Consider the following 18,467-nt stretch of genomic DNA (forward strand, 5'->3'; position numbering starts at 1 on the left):
ACTAAGATTTTAGAGTTTCTAAAATTACTTTGGGGTTCAAGGAAGCCTGTGGCAACAATCTCAAAATTTGGGTATACTAAACTTCATAAAATGAATAGGTAAAGGTAAGAAGTGTTCTTTTAGCCTGTCTCTTTTTTTTTCAATGAAGAATCTTTACAATTTTTACTGACCTTCAGCCTATAGACAACAACTAATTTTTTAAAAAGTTTTTCTTTTTTATATTCAAGAACATAAAATAATACTTTTTCATTCTATATCTTCAAGAACTCTGTAAATAGCATGCAAATAATAACAATGCAAATTATAGTTATAGTTTTCAGATGCTGCATAAAGAGTTAATAATATAAAATTAGTAATATAGATAATGTTTTAGAAAAGGAAATTTTGTCTTCTAAATCTTCGAATTATTCATTTTCTGAAGCATGCATAGAAGAAAGAATACTAACAGCAGGATGCCTAGAGATATTGGGAAACAATAGCAGATCGTGAAAATGCTATAAAACATTAAGTATTAGGAAATCAAAAATATATAAACCATTTAAAATTCTGTTAATATGTTCATATTAACTATTTTTAATGTAAGACCATTTATAAGGCTACTGTGTGAGGTAGTACATGGAGAGCAGATAATTTCAGGACAATATTTTAAGTGTCTCCATAGTGTTCCCATAGTCTCAAAAAAAATGCTTCTGGGACAGTGGGTTCTTGGGAAGAATATAGAGAGATTCATTAGTTCCCAGTGACACAACAGGTAAAGAATGTATTGGTAAGTACCTTACCAGCATACCTAGGGCCCCTGAGTGGCTCCTCTGATTATGACCCATCTTAAGCCACTCCTTTTCTATCCAGGTGCTAATGCAGTAATAGGAGAGAAAGAAATAATTAAAATAATGCATACTGGTATCCATTTCCATATATTAATCTTAAGTATCTGTTCCCATGATTTTGCGATGTGACTGTATCCCACATGATAAAATTTTGTTTAAAGAATGTACGTCTTGGGCTTTATGCAGGAAGTGTCTTATCTGAATTACCAAAACTTTCTTCTAAGGTAATTTTAAATTTATTATCTGGACCTCAGGAACATGATTTAAAATAATATAACAAACCTTCTGGAAAAAATACACAGACATATAAATTTACACACATGCACATATATTGATATATATTATATGTGATAAAATTATAAGAAAAATGAGGGAATGATTAACACCACAATCAAGAGAATGGTTAACCTTAGATTTCAATAAGAAGGATGTGATTTTGGTGAAGGTCAGAGGGCTCCAAGGTACTGATTAATGTTCATTTTTTAATCTGAGCAGCTGGTTTATGGGTGCCAGTTTTATATATGATCTATTTTATTTTAACATTTGTAAAAGGAAAGTCAAACATAAATGTTATATCATGATCATCTGAGGGTTTTTTTGTTTTGTTTTTAAATAAAATCTACTTGTGGTACCTGGAAAGATTCCAATACTACCTCATGGCAAAATTTTGATGCACAAAATGTCATAGTCGTTTTTTTGTTGTTGTTTTGTTTTTTTTTATTCCAGTCCGGAAGGATATAGTCCGCATCCTCCCCAGTTTAGATGTTGAAGTCAAAGACATTACTGATAGTTATGATGCCAACTGGTTTCTTCAGCTGTTATCTACACAAGATCTTTCTGAAATGACCAGTAAAGAGTTCCCCATAGTGGCTGAAATCATAGAAGTGCCTCAAGGAAACCAGCTACCCAGGAGCATTTTACAGCCTGGGAAAACCATTGTGATTCACAAAAAGTACCAGGCATCGAGGATCTTATCTTCAGAAATTAGAAGCAATTTTCCTAAAAGACACTTCTTAATCCCCACTAGCTATAAAGGCAAATTCAAGCGGCGACCTCGGGAGTTTCCAACAGCTTATGACCTAGAGATAGCGAAGAGTGATAAGGAACCCCTCCATGTTGTGGCCACCAAAGCCTTTCATCCCACTCATGATGAGTTGTCATCCGTGTCTGTTGGGGACCAGTTTCTAGTGCATCACTCACAGACAACTGAAGTCCTCTCTGAGGGAATCAAAAAAGTGGTTAATGTTCTGGCCTGTGAAAAAATCCTCAAAAAATCCTCTGAGGCAGCACTGCTCCCTTTGTACATGGAAGGAGGCTTTGTCGAGGTGATTCATGATAAGAAACTGTACCATATTTCTGAGCTTTGTGCACAGTTCCACTTGCCATTCAATGTGAAGGTATCTGTGAGAGATCTTTCCATTGAAGAAGACATTTTGGCTGCTACACCAGGACTGCAATTGGAAGAAGCTATCACAGATTCTTATCTACTCATAAGTGACTTTGCCAACCCCAGGGAGTGCTGGGAAATTCCTGTTGGCCGCTTGAATATGACTGTTCAGTTAGTTAGTAATTTTTCTCAGGATACAGAATCATTTCTCGTCAGGACTTTAATCGAAGAGATCACTGAAGAACAATATTACATGATGCGGAGATATGAAAGTTCATTGTTGCACCCCCCACCTCGCCCTCCCAAACATCCCTCAGTGGGGGAAACAAAGTTAACTCTACTAAACTTAGCAGAAAAAAAGACAGTGGCTCTGCCTAAGTCTCCCAAGGTAAGGCTATGATTTTTCGGTTTTTCCTCTTGAGTGTTTTACTTGAGGTACTTTATTTCAAGTTTCTTCTGAGTTTGTTTTTTGCTTACTTTTCTTTCTTTCATGCCATGTTTGAAATAAGCCTTTCTGATGCACAATAGATGAATGAACATCAACAGAGCATAAGCTGTCACAGCATTTTGTATTTTGATGTTTAACCAGTAGATGTGACAAGAAGTTTACATTGAATTAGAAATAGCAAGGATGACGTGTAAAGATGCTGATCCAAATTGCCATTTCAATGGGTTTGGGTAATGAGGAATGTTTTATAAGGTGCCTCAGAAGCAAATCTGTTTTATTTTTTCTAGGTAGAATTGTTTTAATACTTCATCCAGGAAATAAGCGTACGAAAAGCTCTCTTCTCCTGGGGAGTTATCAGTAGCATGCATCTATAACACATGTCTTCATTTTGTTTTAAGTGCAGAAAGATGTAAAAATATCTTGGCAGAACTGTGTGTGAGCATATGAGCATCTGCCCACATTCTGCCTATCTGAGAACTGTAAACTTTAACAGTTCTATTGAAAAACAAAATCAATAAAATTGCAGACAGTCTGAGATCATAACAGAATAAAGCTCCATAACCGCACTGAAGATTTTGGGTGAGGAGAGGTTGTAGCTTCCTTTTTACTTGAAGTTGTTACCTCTTGAAAACTGCCTGCTGAATGCCTGGAAAGCACTCGCCCTTACACGTGAGGCGTAGGTCGTTTATCTGTCCGGCAGTGGTTCTACGGCATATAGATAGAGTGCATTCTGGCCTGGCAGATGTTGTGCTAGTAGCTTAGGGAAACAAAGCTATTAGTAAAACAAAGAGAGATGCTGTGTTTACTGTCTTTACTCAGGAAAGATAGCTGCCTCAGGCTTCAAGTATGTGGGTACAGCACTACTTTTAATTCTACATTTCAAAGATTGCACTTGGTTGTATGCTGGGGAAATCCGGTAAGGATCTTCAAACCCATCTTCAGAAGATAAGATCAGCCGAAATTTTCTTTTCAGAAGAACAATTTTGAAGGAGTCATTTTGAATTAAACAACTGTTCCCGTATAATGTTGATTAACAGGTTTCTATTAATATGGAGGATATCTGGCTTCTCCTGTTTACTATATTTTTTATTACTGAATTGAATGATACGAGAGAAAGAATGCTGTTTTGTTTTTTGTTTAGTGGTAGGCAGAATAATGTCCCATCCCCTCACTCCCCAACCCGTCCCATGGTGTCCGCACCTAAACCTTCAGAACCTGTAACTATGTTACATTGTATGGTAAAGAGACTTTACCTGTGTGCTTAAAATTAAGGGCCATAAAATAAACAGAGTGCTTTGGATTATCCAGGTAGATCCAATTTAATCACAAGAGTCCTTAAAAGAAACTTTCCCAGTTGTAGTCAGCATCAGAGAGCTGTACCTACAGAAGAATCATCAGAGAAACTCAACATTGCAGACTTTGAAGTTGGAGGAAAGGAGCATTGAGCCAAGGAATGCAGATGGTATCTAAAAGCTAGAAAAGGCAGAGAAATCTTCCCTAGAGTCTCCAGAACGGAACTCAGCTGTGCCAACACCTTGATTTTAGCCAATGAGACTCATTTCAGATTTCTGAATAACAGAGCTCTAAGATAATAAATTTGTATTGTGTAAGGCACCATATTTATATTACAGGAATAATAGAAAACTAATACAGGACATAAAATTGGGAGGGAGGAATAAGTAAAAACTTGGGATAGAAAAATCTATATTTAAGTTAGAACTCATTTTGTTGCAAAGTGGCTTTTTTCCTTTCTCCTTTTTAGTGAATTTATTAGCTCATGTACTTGTGGAGAACCTAAGAATACAGCTAAACTCCAGGGACCATTGGAAACAGCATCTTGAACACAGCCAGAATGGGCCTTACTTTTCCTCACACACTGATTCTTTTTCACTGGCTAGTTTTATTCATCTGAGGCAAACTACTGCAGATAGTTCCTGCATCTCATAGTTCATCATTAGGAAAGAATATAATCATTTTAAAAAGAGAAGAACTTTGGAATGCATGATCATCTCCTGGTTCAATTAACTGCTTGGCTGCCCAACGACAGTCAAGATTGGTGAGGAAGGGAAAGAGGACTGGTTGTCTCAAAAAATAAATACTAGAACTGTATGTGAAGATCTGGAGATACAAAAGAATAGATGTCTATTACAATCAGAAAGGAAGGGATCAAAAACCTTAAACTTCTAAAACGGCCTTAGAAAAAATATATAGGTTAAAAATTTTTTAAGTGCCTTTTTACAGAATGTCAGATGAACGTGCTCTAAGTGTTTTATTAAGAGAGAAACTCAGAGAGCAAGACTGCTATGTCTAGGCTACTCTTTTGGAAAAATCTCCACTCTTCCTCCTATGAATCTTCTTTACTGTCATGCTACTAACACACTCATAACACTTCTAACACCAGATGTGTGGGGTTTTTCCCACACTAAGCTGTTCCTTGACACCAGCTGGTGTCCTACAACTTAATTCTGACACTATTTATTTGGAGATAGTGTCAGATCCCGCAGGCTAAGCGCTTCGTCCCACCAGACTGCTCATACCCCACTTCAGATGCCTACGCAAGTAGTAGGTCCCTAGGTTACCCACAACTTCTGTCGGACTTGTCTACAAATCAGAGGTTTCCATGACTATCTCCTCAGGTTTGAGTAATTTGTTAGAGTGACTCACAGAACTCAGGAAAATGCTTACTTCTCTGTACCATTTTATTAAAGGATATAGATGAACAGTCGTATGAAGAGATATAGAAGGCGAGCTCTGGGAGTGTTCTAAGCTCAGGAGCTTCTGTCCCCAGGCCAGTTGGGATATGCCTCTCTCCTGGTCTGGGGATGTTTTCACCAGCCTGGAAGCTCTCCCAAACCCCATATTTTGGGATATTTGTACAGGCTTCCTCAAATAGGCATGATCAATTATTAACTCAATTTCCAGGGCCTCTTACCATTCTGGAGAATTAGAGGAGGGTGTGGCTGAAAATTCCAAACATCTAATCATGCCTTGACGTTTCTGGTGACCAAGCCCCCTCCAGGAGCCATCCAGAGTCACTTCATTAGAACAAAAGACACTCCTATCACCCAGGAAATTCCAAAGGATTTAGGAGCCTGGTGTCAGGAACTGGGATCAAAGAAGGAATATTAGAAAAAAAGATGTTTCTAGTGCTCTTATTACTTAGGAATTACAACACGGCTTTCAGGACCTTTGAACTGGGAACTGGAAGCTACTATTATCTCACAGCAATTAAAATAAAACTAATGCAGTCTTTTACTAAATTCATACATGTAGAATTCCAAATCAACTTAATAATTCCTAACTGCTTCTTTACTGGTCAAACCCCACAAGGATTATGGTCGCAATGTCTAGTACTGAGTCTCACTTCTAAAGAATAATGATTAACTGAAGTTTGTTAAGACATTCAGAGTTGTTTGTTAAGATGATAAAAGGTCCAGGAGCCATTTTCATCTAAGGACCTATTGAGGGAACTGAGTGACAGTCTAAACTTGAATGACTTGATACTAGATGATATTATTTTAAACATTTAAAGAACTACTCTGTAGCAAAGAGTACACTCTTATTTTTCATTGCAACATTAGTTGAGAGTCAAAGGAGGACAATTTTGGTGTCATATGTTGTAACAGATTTTTTTGTCCTCAAAAGATTACAGCAGAAGCTAGGAAACCATAGGTCAGTGATATTGTCAGGAGATTCCTGCTTGGTTCAAAGTTTATCAATCAGTTGAGAAGGGTCGATGATTCTTTGTTTATAATCCAATCATACAATGGTAGCTGAAGAACTATATTTTCCCTGAAATTACTTTAAAATGTCAGGGAATATTATAATTTATCTGTATTCCGACTTACTGACCTCCTCATTTTCAACAATTTTTCGTCCCATAAAGATAGTTATCTGCTTAGTGGGTAATTTTTGGAATATAAAAAGAAGCTCTGTCAGTTTCTGTATAATCTACCCAAAAAGTCTTGCAACCAACTATTTCTTCTTATCACAATGCCATCTTTCCATATATTTATTTTATGTTTCTTCTGATACCTACATTAAAGCTTTTCTATCTATGTATGCTTTTGAAGTGATTGGATAGAACAATTTTTTATATTCTACAGGCAGGAAGCAGCCATTGAAAACAAGCCTCTAAGATTTTGGACTGTATGTGGACTACTGCTTTAAATTCAGAGAATAATTTGTAAGGCTTATTCAGAGTTCAAATATTCAAACTCATTTAACTCATTAAAATACCTTATTACATATACAGAGGAGAGTATCAGATGCTTTGTTTTATAAGTTCACTTTTGCCTTCATAGTAGGTCATTCACTTCACTAGATCATTTCTTGCCCTGTGAAATAACAGGACAGATGTATGAGATGGCTAAGAGGAAGAAACTATATGTACTCAGTATAAGTCAGATTCACCTGTGTTAGGTATCCATTGTCAGTTATGAACCCTACAAGTTCATCTAAGAAATTTAGAAATTAAAAATATATGAGGACAGGTTATAGGAACTAGAATAAATAGAAATAATTCATTTCCAAGGTAAGATTGTCAATTGTTCTCTAGCTTTAGCAATACCTAAATAAGAGAAAATTGATTATAGTAGAAAGTTGAGAATTGTAATGTGGATATGAGCAGGGGCAGGTGAGAGGGGGAGACGAATATCAACACAGATGACATCACTCACAGATGGCAGATCTCAAGGCCTATGAAGTTTTACATTGAAGGATTTTATTGTTGTTTTAAAAATATGATAATTAACTGTTTAGGAGAATAATGTATGGGGGTCTAAGCAAAGGGATGAGAAAATGCCAAGTGAACCTTAAAATTCTTTTTAGGCTTATGACAGTGTAGAAATACTGTATTTAAGATTTTTGCATTTTGATTCTTAATCAAATGAAAACAGTACTATAAGGTGTCTAAAGTCAATGAGGCTGGGCCTAAAATTGTATTCTGAATAGGAATGTTGTGGAGCACACTCTCCTTCCGGAGGGTTACTTTCTGTGTCAGATGTAGTTTCAGATAGTTTGAAAGAACATATACTCACTGGAGTTTTTGCCTGTTGAGACATATATGGCTATGACTTCTGAGTGCCACACAGGAAATATGTAACTTCTGTATTCTGATGAAAGAGCCTATAACCAGATCGAAAAACAAACCTTTGGCTGAAAGAGGAGATATTCCACTCCTTCAGAGACTGTAGCTATCAGAAATCTTGCATTTCACTAACTCTGTTTGGCCATTTAAATCCCAAGTGTCCACTTTGCTGCCAGAATTTCTAGATTTCTGTTGGACAAGAACACCCATAGGAGATATGAAGGCCAAGAGCAAAGGAGGCAGTAATGCAAGGTGCTGTGAAGTGAACAGAAAACAAACCCTGTACCAGAATTGGAGTGTGGGCTGGAAAAGGCAGAAGGAAACCAAAAGTTCTGGTTGCTGCAGAGAGAGCCCTTCACTAGTTGCTGCTGGGTGCAAAAACTCACTTCTGCTCTGGTGTGACAGTTAGCGTGGCTGAAAAGTGTTAAAGTAACCCACACTCCTGAACTGAATCTAGAGCTTCAGAGAATAGTCTTACATCCACTCATTTGTCGTCTATACGATTTAGAATATTTTCCACACTAAAATGGTGTGATTTGTTTTGTTGTTGTTAACTTGAAATGGTATAAAGATATTAGAGTGTTCGGATTTGTAACCCGCTCCACACGTCTGCAGACTGATATCTATCTACTCTTGGTGTATCCTCTTGGTATAGCATAGAAGCTGTAAGTCCATTTTCCCTGTGAGTGGGGGAAATTTTCATTTTAGCAGTTTTCAAAGGCCAAAGGCAAAGCCGGTAGAACTTGGTCATATGCTAAAAATTGGGGTCTTAAATCTGTTTAATAAGGAAAATAAAGGGAACTTATGATCTTTCTTTAAAATGTTAATGAATTTTTAACTGTGAGATACAATTTTAGCATATTTTCAGCTGATATTTGAGCTGTTGTTAGGGCAAGACACATATAGAATAATACATCATTATTTTGAGTTGCTTGAGGTTTATAGTCTAGTAAATGACATGAGCCTGTAAACAACTAACTAGAGTAAGAAGTGAAAATGATGGGAGGAGAGGGCAAAGGGTGAATATATGAATTGCTGAGTTGAAAATAAGCTAAACTCGAGTTCCAACTGAAACCTTGCAGGTAGAATTCTATGCCCATTGGAAAGTGCAGAATATTTATAAGTTCTGCTGTGCTTCTGGAAGTGGGAGAGTAAAACATAACTTTTAAAGTTTTACTCTAGGTATGACATGCACTACATTAATACTTCTAGCTAGATAACCAAAGAATGGTTTAAATGAGTTTTAAATAAAAAAGAACTGGTGAAAGAAAGTATTAGAAAACATTGTCTTACATTTTAGAAAATTTTCACCAAAAATGATCACATTATCAAACTACTAATAAAATACTCATTCTCTAGAAAGTTTATGTCCAACGAACAGTGTTTTTTTTCCATTGTGGGATACCTGAATTACATGTCTACTTGGAAATACATCAATGAACCAAAATTTTGGTCCTCTTTGATCTTTCAACCAACTGCGAATGTTCTCACTGAAGGAGTGAAGAAGGGCTGATGAAAAACAGTTAGTTAATACTGTTCCTCACCTCCCTCTCCCATCTGAGGAGTCAAGAACTAAAATACCACCAAATATGTGATTATCATTTTTTTCAGTGTATTACTTTTTAGCTGTAAAAAAAAAGTGAATTAAAAATAATATTTTCCCAGTGTATTGATAAAATGGTTGAATAAAATTCAGAGTAAATCCTTTCACTTTAGTATTCTGGCTTTTACAAAGGCTAGAATAGTTTTCAGTTTTTTAAATGCCCATAACCTAGAAATCCCTGTTTAGAAATGACCAGTTTTAACAGAAGAATCAGCAGTTTGGAACGTCTAGTGCACATTATGTATAAAGTGAACACACTTGAATTGTCAACTTCCTATAGTCCCTGTAGGAATTTTAGTGCCTAGAATCATTGAGCTGAATGTGGGCTCACTAGATATTTAAGTTCTGTTCTTTGAGCCCACTATCTTCAGGTTTGTCTTTTAAATTTTAAAAAATCTGAAGACTAGTTGGAGGAATCGTGAGGAGGTAAGTTCCAGCTGGCTTTGCAGTTCCAAAAACTGACTTAGCTGACTTTTCCATTACTATGTTTATCAGTTCTGAATTTAGTTTAGAATAAAAACCTTGCCTAGGAATAAATTGGTAAGGCATAAGCTACGTTATTTGAGCAAATAAGTTTTACTACAACTTCCCAATTGCTTGCAAGTCAACCATTACTTTGACATATTTTGGTGGTGATTTCATTGATGTCAGGTTTACGTAAATGAAAACATTCATGCTTTGCTTCCCAAACCAAATTTTCTGGGTAAATGTCAAGATAGAAAATGAGTATAAGATGGCTATGAAAGAATGCATAAAGATAGTCTTCCAAAAATTAAAGTATTTTTTTTCAAATTTTAAAAAGTCTTACTCAAACTTGACTCCTCTCCATACTTCTCTCACATTTACAATTCAGCCATATTAAATTTGCCATTTTAAGACTTTATTCTCTCTGCAGTTTCCAATCTTTCCAAACGGAATTTTACTTTTTAATTTTTTTTAACAACCATTTATTGAAATTCTAAATAAAATTTCTCATTAAATCTTCCAGTTTCCCCATTAGTGTTATTATTATTTCCAATTTATAAACAAGGAAACTGAGGCTCAGAGAATAATTGACCAAGGAAAGAAAGCTACCAGTTAGAGCTAGAATCTTAAACCAGCTTTACAAGTACTCCATGTTGTCTGCTCTAAGGAAATTTCGTTCACACTCCTCTACCTCCCAACCCTCAACTCTGAGTCTGAGTTTGGTGTTCCTAATTTGGGTTTCCATAACAGGCCTTACAAACTGCTACCATAGCACTTACTGTAAAGTGTTATAACAGCTCTTTTACTTATCAATCATACTAATTAGACTTTGTGCTTCTTCAGACCTAGGAATGTATATTTGTGTTTGCTTCCTTAGTGTTTCATTAAAGTTCCTGGTACAGAGCTATCAATCAATAAATGTTTGTGGGAGGAAGGAAAGAAAAGGGGGAAAGAGAAAAAAGGAAAGGAGTAAGGAAGGAAATTTATTTTATTTCATTTATTTTACTTTTCTCTAAGTAAATTCCTTTTCACTCCACATATTTTTAAAAAGTCTCCAAATGTCACATTTTCAGATAAGTTTTCCAGACTACTTGTTCTCAATACTTCTATGCGGAAATATTATAATAATTTTTTGTGCAGTTAAACCTGTTAACCTTTCATATGTGCATACTTTTATTGCTTTTAAAGGTATCCCCATTCCAGTGATTTAGTGTATGTTCATCAATTCTATTCTAATTTTTTCAGAATTGTTTTCATATATATTTAATACATACATATATGCATGCATACATACATAGATATATGTGTATGTATGTATGCAAGTATGTGAATATATATATATATATATATATATATATATATATATATATATATACCGGAGGTGCCAAAAAATTATATACACATAACTTGTATTCATCTTTTGTTATTGTTATATATTGAGTATTACAATTTTAATACAGTTTTTTCTTTTTTAAAAACGTGCATACATTTTTTAGCCACCCTCTGTGTGTTTTTATATATATTACTATATATATATAATATAATATATATAATTATATATATAATATATATATAATATGTATTATACACTACTAAATCCATCTGAATTTTGTTATGAAGGTGGCTCCAAAATATCTCAGTACAATTTATGAAGTAATTCTTCCTAATATTCTCATGCTTTCTTTATCACATAATAAATTTCTTTGTATATAACAGTCTGTTCCTGGGTTATTAATTCTTTTTCAGTGATCTTTTATTTTGTTTTTGAACTAAAAGCACACTTTTGAAATAAGATTCAATATTATGTGTTTATATATAGATATACTTTTTAAGTGGTTTTAAGAGTAAGGCATGCTATTTTGGAAATAGAAGAAAAGAAAATGTAATTACCAGTAATCTTATCACATTTTGTTCTGTAAATATTATATTTCCATTATTCATTAGCATATAGAATCAAGCACACATGCATGAATGATTCTGTATTTGTACCTATGATAAAGTGATATATGTACATATATACATATGTACACGTCTCGGTTAATAGACTGTTATATTTGATACTTTGCCCTGGAATTATTCCAAAGGCCCCAAACCTGAGGACTAAATGTAAATGCATGAACCTCCACATTTTAAATTGAGTTGCTAAGATTATCTATGCAGGACTTGGAAGATGAAGGTCCTATAATCAGTGCCAATAGTATTAGCCAATCTTGCATCTTGGAAGACAGGAGCAAATGTTCCTTAGCTGCTTCAGCATTTTTCCTCACTTCAGGTTAAGAAAAAGAAAGGTTAAGTAGTTAGCAAGGTGAGAAAAGATTTGTTTTGCAGAGAGTTAATCATAGCCTATGAATTCTTTTATCCCCAACACTATGGCTAAAGGAAGTTGGGTTTTTCTTCCTCACTTCAATTTACGTGATGGGGCCATCAAACAAACCATTTGGGGACCTATGGGTGTTTGAGGAAAATAGGAACTGGCATTTGACCCATATCTACAAAGTCTAAAGGTAAGAGGCTATGACTGGAGATTCTCCCCTCTTGGATAAGTGGTATTGAGAGTAAATTGCATTTCCATCAATGGTAGGTCAAATGTGTGGGTTCTCTAGAGATAAGATGTAAACTTGAGACAGTGAAAGAACCTTGACCAATAAATGTTTTCCTAAAGTCTAAAAGCTGAGGGTGATAGTTGTTAAGGGGCTAGCCTAAGACAAGTAAGTTACAGGGTGGTTCCCAATTCAGATGGTTTCTAAGTAATCTGCAAAAGCATCCCATGAATGAATGGGTCAGCTTTTAACATCTGCCACATCCCCATTACAGAAATATCAGCCACCCAAGACTATGCATTCTTTCTCCTTATTCCCTTTTCTCTCTAGACCCTGTTTTGGAGAAGTAAAAATGAAAAGTTAGTGAGTAGGGGAAATAGATGTAGAGAGCTAATAATTAAGAAGTCAACCATATTTTCTCTCTTATAAATTTGGAAGTTTCAAGAGGGCTTGAGCTACTACAGGGAAGATCTCTGAGCTTTGGTTATGACACTAAATTGGCCTGGGGTTAAATATCTATAATGTGTGTATGTGCGTATATGTTTGTATATGTTATACACTCATGTGTGCATATTTCTGAATAAGAGTATGTATGTGTGGGTATGTTCAATGAAGTTATCTCCAGTCATCCTTTTGAATGTCAAGTTTTTTAATGTCTAACTAAAATCAAATAAGCCTTCAATTTCACATGATTTTTGGCATTCCAGTGCCCTCCTCCTTTATTTCCAAAAATTTATGTGGGAGCTTTGTATTTTCTCCTTTGCTGTCTTGCTCTTCACTTCTTTTTCTGAATTTTTTAAATTTTATATTTTTAACATACATAAAGCTATACATAATTAATGTATAACTTGATGGGTTTAGTGGTAAGTATACACCGGTGAAATCATCAACACAGTCTGTGCCATAAACTTATCTATCACCCCAAAACTTTCCTCCTGCCCTCTTTAATATTGCTTTTCACTTTTACTTTATGTTTATTTATCATCTCAATAGAGGTGTTGCAACTCCATCAGATTGCTTTGGTCTTTAGTGCCCCAAACTATGAATTCAATTTGTTCTCCTTGATTTTTCAGGGAACCATTAGCAATGCACTTGTGGGTAAAAAAATAAATTGGCTGAAGGTCTGGTGAGAATATCTAAGAATAGGAAGTGAATCTTCGAAACCATAATGCTTAATGAATTAATCCTTGACCCTTAGCCCTCCTCAAGTGTTTTTATCTCACAAAATCAATGCTTTTCCATCTAGGATTGGCTCATATTTATTGTTTTTTTGTTTTGTTTTTTTGTTTGATTGAGTATTATTATTTAATGAATTAAAAATATTCATTCTCATAATTTATGCAATTTTAAGCTTAGAAATCCTGACCCTCCTTAACACTTATAGTTATTTTAAATCATTATTTTCTTATTTAACTCTGTAATCCATAAGGAATTTATATTGTAAATTGTATGGGGAAAAAAAACACCCTCTTAAAAAAAAATGGTTAATACATTTTCCCAGTGCCATATATTTACTAAACGATTCTTTACTCATCTGTTCTGGAGACAGTTTTTCAATTTTTGTTTTTACTTGATTTCTTTGATTTATCTGGCTTATCTTATATCAGTAGTTCACAATGTAGTATTTTCTAAAATGTCTTAATGTTGATGTGTATTTCCTCATTATCACTAATTATTTAGGTTCTCAGCTCCTTATTCTTTCAAGTGAACTTCCAAACCACTTCATTAACTTCTATAAAAACATCTGGTGGTGCTTTTCATTGAAATTACATTAGACTTAAATATTACTTTGGGAGAATATAAATTTTATGATACTTCATTTTTCCATCTTGGTAAATGGTTTGATATTCCATTTAATTAAATCTTCTCATTAAAGTCATATGTATCTTTCTAACAATTTCTGTTGTACATCTGACATTTCTTCAAACTCTGACTTTTTTTTCATATTATTTCCTTCCTTCAGAATTAGAAACACTCAGTGCTGTGATACTCTCTCTGGTATAGGATTTATGTATTTTCATCTGAGTAAAACCAAAAATCATGTCCTTTACCATGGTGATTATCTGCTTTTAGTCATCTCTTATTCAACAAATATTCCTTGATTATTATATTTTAGGCACGGTCTTAGGTGCTGCATATACATCAGTAACAAAACACCTTGATAAATGGTTTGGCATTCCATTTAATGTTACATTCTAGTGGGAGTAAATGATATAGAAAATTAGAGCATGATAACTGCTATGAAAAATGAATAGAGCAAGATAAGGAGAATTAAGAGTGTGAGGAAAGTAGAATAATTTTAAATAAGGTGGTCATGATATGCCTTACTGAGAAGAGAGCACTTGTCCAAAGACTTGAATGAATAAGATGAGATATACAGAGAGTGAGTGCAAGTGTTCCAGGCAGAAGAAAGAGATGATACAAGCCCTGAGGGAGAAGTGTGCCAAATATGCTCAAGAATCGGCTGGAAGGCCAGAATGGTTGAAATATAGTGAATGAAGGAGGCAAAGGGGGGTGAGATCAGAGAGGAAATGGAAGAGGCAGATTAGGTCAGTCTCTATAGGTCATTGTAGTGGTTTTCGCATAACTTTTCATGAGACATGAAGTGATTGGAAGAGTGAGTTGGAGAACAAAAGGCTCATTTTGACTTTTCTGCTGCTGTTAGTAGGGGAGCAAGGATGGAAACAGGGTGACCAATTAGCGGATATTGCCATGCATTGTGGACCATGGGCTAGCAATGGAGGTAATAAGAAATGGTTAGTTGTAGACATATTTTGAGTGCAAACCCAAATGCATTTCTTCTGCATTGCATTTTTCCTCCTACTTTAAATAAGAAATCTTCATTTTATAATTTCTCTATTGCTGACCTTTTAAGTTTAGCTTATCCCTACCTGTGTTCTCTTGTTAATGGAATTGTCTTCCCTTGGGCTTTATATAGGCATAGTTCTCTTTTGAAAATGTTGATTTAATCCTCGATTGCTATGGTGAAAAAAACCAAAAAACAAAAATACTATCTGGAAATTAGGAAAATATGATTCTTGTCCCAGCTCTGTTACTAGTTTGTCATGTGATCTGGGGTAATCTTAGCATCCTTGACTATAAAATAAGGTTATAGTAAATGATCATTACTATTTCTTTGTGCCTAAATATTCTACCAATTTTTGATTCTGTATCTATACACTAGTCAGTAGAGTCAAAAGTAATTGAAAACCTTCATTTGAGTCCCTTGAAATATCAACAGGTTGCTTTGCTATAGCTGAAGAATTTTAAAGAGAAGAAATAGAAAGGATCCCAAAATGAGCTTAAGGTATTTGCGGGAGATGGTGGTCTCCTTGGTGATATTGCTTGTAAGTTTCTCCTCTGTCTTTGGTACCCACACGGGCATTCTTATCTGTAGTGCTCGATTTAAAGGGGCCAGTTTTTCTTTTTAATCCTGAATTTAGTAGAAAATCGGTTCCTGTTTTCTCTTTTTTACTTCTCTTGGAGGATTTTCCCAGGCACTGCCTCTTTTCAGAATCACCTTTCCTTATTTCAGATCTGCAATTCCAAAACATGCTTTGTTGTGGTTGAGTTACTCTATTAAATACACACGTGGCAGTCTCCCCATCCACTTTTTTATCTGTTTCATTTAAAGTTTCCCTGTATTTGTCACCCTTCTTGAGATTCCTTTCCAGGGCAGCCAAGTCCATCCCCACGTTGCCTCCACTGGGACCCATTCTTTGTGTGTAAATTGTCCCTGTTCTTTCCTACATCACACAACACATCTGATTCTGTGCAATAGTGCAGCCTATTCCTTCCTGAAGCTAACTCAATTTGTTTTCGAACAAATATAACAATATTGTTTTCCCTATCTCAAGGGTGTCATATTTGTGACTCTATTTGTCATTGAGAGACCAGAATTAAGGTACTAAGAGGCTGTGAAATGAAAGGCAAAAATAGCTTGTTCTTACAACATGGAAGGAAATTTACCCCCATTTGGCTAAAAGCACAAGATCTTTCTAATCAAACATTTGACATCATTACCAGACTGGGGGAAAAATTGTACCCATTCAGTTATAATTGGTTCTGCTCACAGTGTATTTCTCATTGTCTGTGCAGCTACAGGAAATATGTTTAATAAAAGCACATGTCAGCCTGACTGAAGCTGTTCTATAAACCCCTGCCAGACCACTCTGAGAAACTGTTATTTCCTATTATGAAAACTTAATCGCTAATCATGTTTAAAAGGGAATCAGCCTTCAAAAGAGTGGTCTGTAGAGGTAAGCAGTAATTCAGATTTGATTGGCAACATAAGATTTTCAGAAAATAGTTCCAAATGAGAAACATTTTGAGAGAACCAGAAACACAATCCAAAATGATGATTCTAAAAAGTTTCCTAATGTCGGTTTATTGATAAATATATTAGAAATTCTTTAAGTTGTGTCTTTCCTAGAAACTATGATAACAATACATGGTAGTTTTGTGTACTTCATCTCATTTGAACCACGTAACACAATCTTGTGACATAGGTATCATCAGCATCATTCTATAGCTAAGACAACTTGCCCAAGCTTCCCTGGTTCGCTATCAGTGTCAGGCCAGACCTTTCTCCCTGTTTTTATGCCCGCAGAGCCCAGGCACTTCTTATGGTCCCATGATGCTTCCTGGAAAAGTGGTATATGAATATCACTATCAGCGTTTCTGCTCTGTTGTTCCTTTGATGGAATCCGTGTTTATTTGTTTTCATCATTGGTAAAACAGAGCAATAGCATCTTCTTCACAGGGTGGTTGTAAAGACAAAATCCAAATAAATATCACATGTCTAAAAACACCTAACACATCAAAAGGGAATTAATATGGCCGGCCAAAAAGATAGCTAAATTTATCTTGTTTTATTTGCAAATTTCATGTTTTGAAAGAAAGTTATTTCCTCTAGGTGAAAGGTATTGTGGTTAGGCACATCAGTAACATAAGTTTAGAAGCAAGCACATTTCTCTTGTTATACAAAAATGGTGTTGCTGACACATTGTCGGAGACAGGTGTTGTATCCTATTTTCCTCATTGGATCTGCACTGATTCTGTAGTTCTGTGTGCTAACCAGATAAACAAAGATTGTATTAAGCCAATGCACCTGGATTGTATAGGGATATTGCTACCAACTTTTTTTTTTTTTTTTTTTGAGCGCTATAAAATTATTGTCTCTCTATTTCTGTTCTAGCTTCCTCTGAGATAGAACAGATCTAAGTTTCTGGATATTGCTCATGCACTAAGGACAATTTTCCACTTTAGACCAAGTAATCAAGTGACCTAGACCACCAGTTTCCTTGGAATTCTTTAGGCTTTTGTATCTTTCTTTTTTGCTATTTTACTCACTATAATAATATTGATGTACATATCTTATCTCCTTTGTTATACATGGGATATTCTGTACAGCAAATATCATGTTTTGAATGAGTGTACAACTATCTTCAAAAGATGCTCAGTAAGTCATTATCTAGGGTTAAACAAAAGAATAAATTTTCACAACACCTGAGAAAGGTGTTTAGATTATATGAGAATTCATCCAGTTTCAGTGCAAAGTTAAATGACTCTAGGACTTACGAGTATTTCTAAGATATCTGCTAATCATACTCAATTATTTATCCAACCATCTATCACCTGTAATATGTACATATATCAATATGAAACAAAAGAAGCAAACAAAAATAACTGTCACTCAGGATGTGCAGACCATATAGGGTATTAATAGGCTCTGGAAATGACTGATTTGTTTCTATGACTGAGATAGGGAGTCATCAAAGGGTTTGGAGCAGAGATGACGGCATGATCTGATTTATGCTTTAAAATAATTATTACAGCTGTAAGAAAGTCCTAAGTGATTAACATCAGGACATACTCAGGACACCAGAGCTTTGTTTCTAAAGTGTGATCTAGAAATTAGAGCCATTTTTGTTCCGATTTTAAAATTTATTTGAAAATATGTTTACTACATCAAAGTAAATAAAGTTAATTTCATCTCTTTAATATTTTGTTATGTTCTGGGCAAGTAATGAGGATTAAGTGAAGAAGGCTTGTCTTAACAGAATTTACATGATATAAAAATGTATTACCTAGTCAGTGATAAAAAGG

At 35.0% G+C, this 18,467-nt stretch overlaps 1 protein-coding gene across 2 annotated transcripts in view; it reads left to right on the forward strand.

Annotated features, from left to right (window-relative positions):
* Nucleotides 1–18,467, forward strand: part of THEMIS (thymocyte selection associated) — a 176,570-nt gene that overhangs the window by 89,346 nt on the left and 68,757 nt on the right. For both annotated transcript variants that reach the window (XM_074333551.2, XM_019729460.3), the window contains exon 4: nucleotides 1,554–2,602. In XM_074333551.2, coding sequence (XP_074189652.2) covers nucleotides 1,554–2,602 — 1,049 coding nt within the window. The remainder of the gene's footprint in view (nucleotides 1–1,553; nucleotides 2,603–18,467) is intronic.

The sequence above is a fragment of the Rhinolophus sinicus genome, chromosome 2, assembly GCF_057876585.1.
Source record: "Rhinolophus sinicus isolate RSI-liver-muscle chromosome 2, RSI-T2T, whole genome shotgun sequence".
Classification (NCBI taxonomy): Eukaryota; Metazoa; Chordata; class Mammalia; order Chiroptera; family Rhinolophidae; genus Rhinolophus; species Rhinolophus sinicus.